At 44.1% G+C, this 10591-nt stretch overlaps 1 protein-coding gene across 3 annotated transcripts; it reads left to right on the forward strand.

Moving 5' to 3' along the window:
- Positions 1-3608, forward strand: LOC129540880 (T-cell surface glycoprotein CD1b-2). 3 transcript variants are annotated; one of them, XM_088834958.1, is made up of 6 exons: positions 1-139; positions 393-659; positions 1309-1602; positions 1819-2097; positions 2602-2695; positions 3298-3608. In XM_088834958.1, the coding sequence occupies exons 1-6, from the start codon at positions 82-84 to the stop codon at positions 3317-3319; spliced, it is 1014 nt and encodes a 337-aa protein (XP_088691084.1). In that variant the 5' UTR covers positions 1-81; the 3' UTR covers positions 3320-3608. The 3 variants fall into 3 exon arrangements, with proteins under 3 accessions (XP_088691084.1, XP_055258337.2, XP_088691085.1); XM_055402362.2 differs by having other exon boundaries at positions 1324-1602; XM_088834959.1 differs by having other exon boundaries at positions 62-139; positions 539-659.
- Positions 3609-10591: the final 6983 nt, after the last annotated feature.

Consider the following 10591-nt stretch of genomic DNA (forward strand, 5'->3'; position numbering starts at 1 on the left):
AAAAAAAAAAAAAAGAACTGCTGAAATTAGAGATCAAATACCAGCTCTGAGAGTCAGTCAGAAGTTCTACTTTCCAGTGAAATGCTGCTTATACTACTTCTGTTACTTGGAGTTATCCTCCCAAGTGGTGACAATGAGGGTAAGAATAACTCTGGCTGCTCCCAGCACAGGTTCAGGGGTTCTGGATAAAAGCATGCCACACCTACCACTAAGGGTCTGGGCTCTGCTGTCTCCAGCCCTCTCCCCTATTTTGGAGGCTGGGATGGAGCCAGAAGCTTTGGGGGCAGGGAACTGTTTCAAGCTCTGTACTGTTGTTCAGACTCTGGGTTCTTTTTCATTCTATCCCTATTCTACACTTTCCCCTCACTCTTCTTATCTTTCCATCACTACAGTGTTCCAGGGACCAACCTCCTTCTATCTCAAGCAGATTTCAACCTTTGCCAATAACACATGGGCTCAAAATCAAGGCTCGGGCTGGTTGGATGACTTGCAGATTCATGGCTGGGAGAGTGACTCGGGCACTGCCATTTTCCTAAAGCCCTGGTCCAAGGGCAACTTTAGTGATGAGGAGATGACTGAGCTGGAGGACCTCTTCCGAGCCTACCTCATTGGATTCACTCGGGAAGTGCAGGATCGAGTCAATGAGTTCCAGTTGGAATGTGAGTATAGTCCTGTCATCTGGAGAGAATCTCAATGACTTTTCTCTCTCTTGTGTCAGGCTACTGCTCCCTCTGATGATGGTCCCTTTTCCCCCTCTTTATCCAACTGCATATACACCCTCGTCCAGAGTAGCCTTCAACCCTGACTCCATACCTCCACCCAGTATCCCAGATTTTTCCTGTTTCTTGCTTTCTTCTGTGTAGTGACCACTCTTGAGGTCATTTCTTATTTGTGTGTATGTAACTTGCTTCTCTAAAACCCCAAGGAAGAACCTCCTTTTCCAACTCTGTACCTGAGTGAACTTAAGTGTGACTTCCTACTCCTCCAACTGATGTCCTCAAGCATCTGCTGCCAAATCCCTTCTCTACATGTAACCCTCCCCTTCACCCTGGAATGTTGCACTTCTGACTCCATCACACATTGCCCCTTTCCCCTCTTGCCCACTCTACATCCTTAAAACAGCTTAACCCCACCATTGATGATATGCATACCTCCCCTCAATGCTCTTTCTGAAAAGTTGTGAATTCTGCAATTGGTTTTATGTCAATAATTTCACCTCTCAACTTGTCACCACTAAAATCAAAAGTCTTATTCCCTTTTCCCATCTCTTTCTTTCTTTCCTGTTTGCTTTTGAATAACTTGTCTCAGTTTTCCTTTACACAGACCCCTTTGTGATCCAGGTCATAGCAGGCTGTGAGCTGCATCCTGGGGAGGCCATAGAAAGCTCTTTGAGAGGAGCTTTAGGAGGATTGGGTTTTGTGAGGATCCAGAATCATTCCTGTGTGCCTGCACCAGACAGTGGCAGCAGGGGGCAGAAGTTTTGTGCACTCATGAATCAGTATCAAGGCATCTCCGATATCATTGAAAGACTCCTCTCAGAAACCTGTCCTCGATATCTCCTGGGTGTCCTCGATGCAGGGAAGGCAGAACTGCAGAGGCAAGGTTAGTCTTATGCTCTCCCCAAGATGCTTCTATTTATTCTCCGATCACTTTCTTTAAATTCAAAAGTGAGAAGTACCTAGAGAAATGATTAATCAATAAGTCATTTGGTGCCCATAGGAGTGGAAGAGGTAACTGTCCAAATTTGTGGGTTTCTCAGTCCCTATCCTGTGAATTGGAGTCATAATCTGACATTCTTATTGCTCCTTCCTACCCCAGTGAAGCCTGAGGCCTGGCTGTCCAGTGGCCCCACTCCCCAGCCTGGCCGCCTACTGCTGGTGTGCCACGTCTCAGGATTCTACCCAAAACCTGTGAAGGTGATGTGGATGAGGGGTGAGCAGGAGCAGCCTGGCACTCAGCAAGGAGACGTCATGCCCAATGCTGACTGGACTTGGTATCTGCGAGTAACCCTGGATGTGGCGGCTGGGGAGGCGGCTGGCCTGAGTTGCCGAGTGAGGCACAGCAGTCTGGGAGACCAGGACCTCATCCTGTACTGGGGTGAGGAGGAACGGGGGCCCAGCTGGGGACGGGAGGGGGAGGTCCTCAAGAACAGAGGGAGGGCCTCGGGAAGGGGAGGGGTTTGATGGATAAGAGAAGGATGGAGGGAGGAAGACAGGCATGGAGAGAGGAAAAGTGGGAAGGAAAGAGAGAATCAGGGAGACAGAAAGAGAGTCAGAGAGGCAGAGTTTGAGATTTATTTCTAGGACTACAGTGCCAGAGGCATGAGAACAGCTGATCTAAGCTGTACAATTGAGAAGAAAGGAGTAGTCTTCACTACTACAGTAGTAGTAGTCCCACTGTAGTCTGGGTGGGATGCAGCAAGAAGGAGAGACTAAGGGTGGCTGTGAGTTTAAGACCTCTGGGAATCTGAGAATGGGAACCAGAGATGCCCATGCAGCAGAAGCAGTTAATGATGGTGTTGACACTCAGATGGCCAAGAAGGCCTGGAGAACTAGAGAATGGGTTTGAAGTGACATTCCTTTGTCTTCTCCCAATTGCCAGGACACCCCAAATCTATTGGCTTGATACTTGTGGCAATAATAGTGCCCTCCTTGATTCTTTCAATATGCCTTGCATTATGGTTTTGGAGACGCTGGTGAGTTTTCATTTTTTAATCTTTTTATCTACTAATATTACATCTCTTTAGTCTCAAAGTTTCTGCTAGAACATTTGCCTTTTGTCCCCAACTCCCATCTGTAAGTAAATTCATTTTTTAAAAACTGCAGTAAAATACATCATGGAAAATTTACTGCATTAGCTATTTTTACACATATAGTTTAGTAGTATTAAGTACATTCACATTTTATGCAGCCAATCCTTAGAACTTTTTTCATCTTGAAAAACTAGAAGTCTATGCCCATTAAACCATTTTCCCCAATCCTTTCTCGCTCAGGCCCTGCCAACCACCGTTCTACTTTCTGTCTATATGAATCTGTCTACTCAAGTACCTCAGATAAAAGAAATCATTTGTCTTTTTGTGAATGGCTTATTCTACCTAGCATTATGTCCTCATAATTCATTCATGTGGTGTCCTGTATTAGAATTTCTTACCTTTTAAATGTTGTTTTGTTTACCTGTTCTTCTCTCAACAGACACTTGGGTTAATTCACATTTTAGCTGTTGTGAATAATGCTGCTATGAACATAGTGTACAAATATCACTTAAGTTGAGCATTTTTTTTGCTTATGTTCTTAACAGGTCATATCAGAATATCTTGTGAGCCCTGACCATGTCTCCTTTTTCATTTGGAATAAGTATTCAGGAACCCTGAAACTCAAGTTGTCAGCCTAGGAGTCAATCTCATCATATTTCATCAAATGATCATCATATTTGATCAAATCATTGTTCCTTTAGGTTGTAAGATAAATCATAATTTATACCCTAGCAGAAACATAAAGAAAATTGTTATTATGAGACAATATAACTAGCAGGATCCACTCAGATTTCATAGATGTGATTTGTGAGAAAGAATATACCTTGGAATAAATGAAATGATGTATACAACTTCATGGTAACATTCTTTTGACTTCTTATTTAAAACTTTTTTTTGTTGTTGTTTCTATTGAAATATCATGTTTCAAACTGAACCAACTGTAATTATGCTGAGGTAATTGTATTTGCAGAATTGCTGAGCATTTTTAACATAATTTCACTCTCTTTATTTGGATGATTTTCTAACTATGAGGGTCAGCTGAGCAGCTTGTTTCTCCAGATAGCCTTCCTTACTGTTAGAGTGGAAGTAACTCTCCCTTGACTGGTATCATGCAGAGATCCACTTTATTCTGTACCCAAAACACAGCAGTATATTTTCTTTTTCTTCTACTTATGAGTTCCTTGAGAGAATGGCTTGTTCTCAGTGGATCCCTGTCGAAAACTTATTTCTTGTGGTAGAGTTATTACTGTTATTATAAGACTGTCATGTTTGTATAGGCTAGTGAAATATAGTATACAGTGGGACAGGTGGATGGTATATAGTGTAGTGGTGGACAGGTGGATAGTATATAGTTTAAGTGATGATATAGTTGTGTTGGTTCACTTGGAACCAAGATTTTCTGCCTAGAGAATTTGATGTGAGATAGATGTAATATTAAACTCTGTAATCTTAAACTTGAATTGCAAGCATGATTACAACATCATAATATTTAGGGTTAAAAATGTCCTGGCCACTTAAAAACCCCAAAACCAAGACTTACTGCTCACATTATGGCTTTGACATATTTTCACACTAACGGAACCAAAGCACCTTGAAGAAATGGCTGATTTCTAGTTGGGGCAGAAAGATTCTTCAAGAGTCTGGAACAACTTCGTCATGCCATAAGGTATAGAGAAGCTCAATGAAAAAGGTATGTTGAAAGGATTCACAAATGACTGGTGTGAAAAGGCTTCCATGTCACAGTTGGGGCAGTTTGAGCCTCAAGGAACAATGGCTACGATTTGTTGTTGTTCAGTCACTCAGTTGTGTCTGACTCCTTGTAATCCCAGGGACTTTACAGCATGCTAGTATTATTCCCTCTCATTCGCTATCTCCTGAATTTTGTTCACATCATGTCCACTGTGTTGATGATGCTAACTATCTCATCCTCTGCTGCCTCTTCTCCTTTTGCCTTCAATCTTTCCCAGCATCAGGTTTTTTTTTTTTCCCAGTGCATCAGCTCGTCACATTATGTGGCCAAATTATTGGAGCATCAGATTCAACATCAGTCCTTCTAATGAATATTCAGGGTGGATATCCTTTATGACTGACTGACTTGATCTCCTTGCAGTCCAAGGAACTCTCAAGAGTCTTTTCCAGCACCACAATTCAAAAGCATCAATTCTTCGGTGCTCAACCTTCTTTGTGGTCCAACTCTTATATCTGTACATGATTACTGGAAAAACCAAAGCTTTGACTGTATGCACCTTGGTTGGCAAAGTGATATCTCTGTTTTTTTTTTTTTTTTTTTTAACATGCTGTACAAGTTTGTTATAGCTTTCCTTCAAAGGAGCAAGCCCCTTTTAATTTCATGTCTGCAGGCACAGTATGCAGTGATTTTGGAGCCCACACAAAAAAAGGTCTCACTGTTTCCACTTCTATTTCCCTTTCTATTTGCCATCTCATACCCTCAAGATGGCAGAGTAGAAGGACACACATTCATTTCTCTGGCAAGAACACCAAAATTTCAATGAGCTGCTGAAAAAGCATACACAGAATATTGGATCCCACCAAAAAAAGATACCTCATGTCCAAGGTCAAAGGAGAACCTGAAACAAGATGGTAAGAGTGGCACAACTGCACTTAAAATCAAACCTCATACCCTCCAGAGACACTTGGAGAGTACAAAAGAAACCTTGTGTGCACCAGGACCTAGGACACAGCTGACTGAGCCAGACCTGCCTTTGAGTGTTTGGGTGTCTCCTGTGGAGGTGGGAGGGTAAGTAGTGGCCTGTCATGGTGACCAGGACTTTGGCAGCAGCAGTCCTGGGAGTTGCAGTGTGTGGCATAAGTGTTCTTGGAGGAGGTCACCATTAGCCCCACTGTGGAGCCTCAGATATGCAGATGACACCAGCCTTATGGCAGAAAGTAAAGAGGAACTAAAGAGTCTGTGATGAAAGTGAAAGAGGAGAGTGAAAAATTTGACTTGACGCTCAACATTCAGAAAACTAAGATCATGGCATCCAGTCCCATCACTTCATGGCATATAGATGGGGAAATAATAGAAACAGTAAGAGACTTTATTTTCTTGGTCTCCAAAATCACTGCAGATGGTGATTGCAGCCATGAAATTAAGACATTTGTTCCTTGTAAGAAAACCTGTGACCAACCTCAGTTCAGTTGAGTTCAGTCGCTCAGTTGTGTCTGACTCTTTGCGACCCCATGAATCACAGCACGCCAGTCCTCCCTGTCCATCACCAACTCCCGGAGTTCACTCAAACTCACGTCCATCAAGTCAGTGATGCCATCCAGCCATCTCATTCTCTGTCGTCCCCGTCTCCTCCCACCCCCAATCCCTCCCAGCATCAGACTCCTTTTCAGTGAGTCAACTTGTCGCATGAGGTGGCCAAAGTATTGCAGTTTCAGCTTTAGCATCAGTCCTTCCAATGAATACCCAGGACTGATCTCCTTTAGAATGGACTGGTTGGATCTCCTTGCAGTCCAAGGCTAGGCAGCATATTAAAAAGCAGAACATTACTTTGCTGACATAGGTGCATCTAGTCAAAGCTGTGATTTTTCCAGTAGTCATGTAAGGATGTCAAAACTGGACCACAAAGAAAACTGAGCACCAAAGAATTGATGCTTTTGAACTGCGGTGTTAGAGAAGACTCTTGAGAATCCCTTGGACTGCAAGGAAATCAAACCAGTCAATCCTAAAGGAAATCAGTCCTGAATATTCACTGGAAGGACTGATGCTGAAGCTGAAGCTCCAATATTTTGGCCACCTGATGCAAAGAACCGACTCATTTGAAAAGACTCTGACGCTGGGAAAGATTGAAGGCAGGAAGAGAAGGGGACAATAGAGGATGAGATGATTGGATGGCATCACTGACTTGATGGACATGAGTTTGAGCAAGCTCTGCGAGTTGGTAATGGACAGGGAAGCCTGACGTGCTGCATTCCATGGGTTGCAAAGAGTCGAACATGACTGAGTGACTGAACTGAATAGAGCAACTGAGCATGCAACTCACAAACTGGAGTACCAAAGGAGTTCTGGTATAACAAATTTAACAACAGTCCTTTCTCACTGTGAAAGTTCTGGGACCCACAGGAAATTTCACAAGCTGGGATCTGGCAGAGGGGCTAAGAACCCCCAGGGTATGCCTTTGAAGGCCAGTGGGATTTGATTACAGAACTTCCACAGGACTAGGGAAACAGACTCTTGGAAGACACAAACAAAACATTGTGTGAGCCAGAACCCAGGAGAAAAGAACACTGACTCCACAAGAGACTGAACCAGACTTGCCTGTGAGTGTTTGGGAGTCTCTGGCAGAAGTACGTGTCGACATTGGCCTGCCCCAGGCCAGAGACACTGAGTGCAATAGTCCTGACATGTGCAGCATGCTTGCATAAGTCCTGGAGGAGGTTGCCATTACCCCTACCATAGTTTGGCCTTAGGCCCACCCATCAGCAGAAAATTGTATTAAAGATTTACTGAGCAGGACCTTGCCCATCAGAGCAAGACCCAGTTTTCACCAGTCAGTACTTCCCACCAGGAAGCTTCCACAAGCCTTTATCCTCATCCATCAGAGGGCAGACAGAATGTAAACCACAATCACAGAAAACTAACCAAACTGACCACATGGATCACAGTTTTGTCTAACTCAATGAAACTATGAGGCATGCCATATAGGGCCACCCAAGACGGATGGGTCGTGATGGAGAGTTCTGACAAAATGTTGTCCACTGGAGAAGGGAACGGCAAATCACTTCAGCATTCTTGTCCTGAGGACCCCATGAACAACAATATGAAAAGACAAAAATATATGACATTGAAAGATGAAGTCCACAGGAGAGTAGGTGCCTAATATACTACTGGAGAGGAGCAGAGAAATAGCTCCAGAAGGAATGAAAAGTTTGAACCAAAGCAGAAAAAAACATCCAGCTGTGGATGTATCTGGTGGTGAAATTAAAGTCTGATGCTGTAAAGAGCAGTACTGCATAGGAACCTGGAATGTTAGGTCCATGAATCAAGATAAATTGGAAGTGGTCAAACAGGAGATGGCGAGTCAACATTGACATTTTAGAAATCAGTGAACTAAAATGGACTGGAAAGGGCGAATTTAATTCAAATGTGCAAGAATGTGGGCAAGAATCCCTTAGATGAAATGGAGTAGCCCTCATAGTCAACAAAAGACTCTGAAATGCAGTACATGGGTGTAATCTCAAAAATGACAGAATATTTAGTATCACAGTAATCCAAGTCTACCCCCCAACCACTAATGCCAAAGAAACTGAAGTTGAATGGTTCTAAGACCTACAAGACCTTCTAGAACTAACACCAAAAAAGATATCCTTTCCATCATAGGAGAGTGGAGTGCAAAAGTAGAATGTTGAGAGATACCTGTAGTAACAGGCAAGTTTGGCTTTGGAGTCCAAAATGAAGCAGGGCAAAGGTTAACAGAGTTTTGCCAAGAAAACACACTGGTCATGGCAAAGAAACACTTCCAACCACACAAGGGATGATTTTACGCATGGACATCATCAGGTGGTCATACTGATATCAGATTGATTATATTCTTTGCAGCCAAAGATGGAGAAACTCTATAGTTAGTTCAGTCGCTCAGTCGTGTCCGACTCTCCGCGACCCCATGAATCACAGCACGCCAGGCCTCCCTGTCCATCACCAACTCCCGGAGTTCACTCAAACTCATGTCCACAGAGTCGGTGATGCCATCCAGCCATCTCATTCTCGGTCGTCCCCTTCTCCTCACACCCCCAACCTTTCCCAGCATCAGAGTCTTTTCCAGTGAGTCAACTCGTTGCATGAGGTGGCCAAAGTATTGCAGTTTCAGCTTTCGCATCAGTCCTTCCAATGAACACCCAGGATCGAGCTCCCTTAGAATGGATTGGTTGGATCTCCTTGCAGTCCAAGGGGCTCTCAAGAGTCTTCTCTAGCACCACAGTTCAAAAGAATCAATTCTTCGGCGATCAGCTTTCTTCACAGTCCAACTCTCACATGCATACATGACCACAGGAAAAACCATAGCCTTGACTAGACGGACCTTTGTTGGCAAAGTAATGTCTCTACTTTTTAATATATTATCAAGGTTGGTCATAACTTCCCTTCCAAGGAGTAAGCGTCTTTTAATTTCATGGCTGCAATCAGCATCCGCAGTGATTTTGGAGCCCAAAAGAATAAAGTCTGACACTGTGTCCACTATTTTTCCATCTATTTCCCATGAAGTGATGGGACCAGATTTCTTGATCTTTTTTTCTGAATGTTGAGCTTCAAGCCAACCTTTTCACTCTCCTCTTTCACTTTCATCAAGAGGCTTTTGAGTTCCTCTTCACTTTCTGCCATAAGGGTGGTGTCATCTGCATATCTGAGGTTATTGATATTTCTCCCGGCAATCTTGATTGCAGCTTGTGCTTCTTCCAGCCCAGCGTTCCTCATGATGTACTCTGCATATAAGTTAAATAAACAAGGTGACAATATACAGCCTTGACGCACTCCTTTTCCTATTTGGAACCAGTCTGTTGTTCCATGTCCAGTTGTGACTGTTGCTTCCTGACCTGCATACAGGTTTCTCAAGAGGCAGGTCAGGTGTTCTGGTATTCCCATCTCTTTCAGAATGTTCCACAGTTTATTGTGATCCACACAGTCAAAGGCTTTGGCATAGTCAATGAAGCAGAAATAGATGCTCTTCTGGAACTCTCTTGCTTTCTCCATGATCCAGCGGATGTTGGCAATTTGATCTCTGGTGCCTCTGCCTTTTCTAAAACCTGCTTGAACATCTGGGAGTTCATGGTTCACATATTGCTGAAGCGTGGCTTGGAGAATTTTGAGCATGACTTTACTAGCTTGTGAGATGAGTGCAATTGTGTGGTAATTTGAGCATTCTTTGGCATTGCCTTTCTTTGGGATTGGAATGAAGACTGACCTTTTCCAGTCCTGTGGTCACTGCTGAGCTTTCCAAATTTGCTGGCATATTGAGTGCAGCACTTTCACAGCATCATCTTTCAGGATTTGAAATAGCTCAACTGGAATTCCATCACCACCACTAGCTTTGTTCGTAGTGATGCTCTCTAAGGCCCACTTGACTTCACATTCCAAGATGTCTGGCTCTAGATCAGTGACCACGTTATCGTGACTATCTTGGTCGTGAAGGTGTTTTTTGTACAGTTCTTCTGTGTATTCTTGCCACCTCTTAATATCTTCTGCTTCTGTTAGGTCCGGCGGTGCAGACGCGAGAGACACCGGCCCCGGCAACGCAGACACGAGAGAGGCTGGCCCCGGTGCAACCAACCACGCAAAAAGGTGCGGCCGAGAGGAGCTACCCCACGCCTGAAGCCAGGGCCGGTGGCTGAGAGGAGATACCCCACGTCCAACAGCCGGTGGCTGTGCGGGCGCAGGAGGGCCGAGAGGAGCTACTCCATCTTCAAGGTCAGAAGGGGCGGCCTTGAGGAGATACCCCTCGTCCAAGGTAAGGTACAGCAGCTGCACTTTGCTGGAGTGGCTGTGAAGAGATTTTCCACAACCAAGGTAAGAGAAACCCAGATAAGACGATAGGTATTGTGAGGGGGCATCAGAGGGCAGACACACTGAAATCATAATCACAGGAAACTAGTTGATCTGATCACATGGACTACAGCTGAACGTGGTCCACTGGAGAAGGGAATGGCAAACCACTTCAGTATACTTGCCTTGAGAACCCCATGAACAGTATCAAAGGGCAAAATGATAGGATACTGAATGAGGAATTCCCCAGGTTGGTAGGTGCCCAGTATGCTACTGGAGATCAGTGGAGCAGTAACTCTAGAAGGAATAAAGGGACGGAGCAAAAGCAAAACCAATAC

Source organism: Moschus berezovskii, chromosome 4 (genome assembly GCF_049115385.1).
Source record: "Moschus berezovskii isolate FMDL1 chromosome 4, NW_MosBer_1.0, whole genome shotgun sequence".
Taxonomy (NCBI): domain Eukaryota; kingdom Metazoa; phylum Chordata; class Mammalia; order Artiodactyla; family Moschidae; genus Moschus; species Moschus berezovskii.

Excerpts from the sequence above, each read along its gene's own strand:
- LOC129540880 (XM_088834958.1), top strand. The coding sequence starts at position 82 with ATGCTGCTTATACTACTTCTGTTACTTGGAGTTATCCTCCCAAGTGGT. Across the intron at positions 660-1,308 it reads CAATGAGTTCCAGTTGGAAT|TTTTCCTTTACACAGACCCC; the intron begins GTGAGTATAGTC and ends AACTTGTCTCAG. Across the intron at positions 2,696-3,297 it reads TTATGGTTTTGGAGACGCTG|GTCATATCAGAATATCTTGT; the intron begins GTGAGTTTTCAT and ends TGTTCTTAACAG.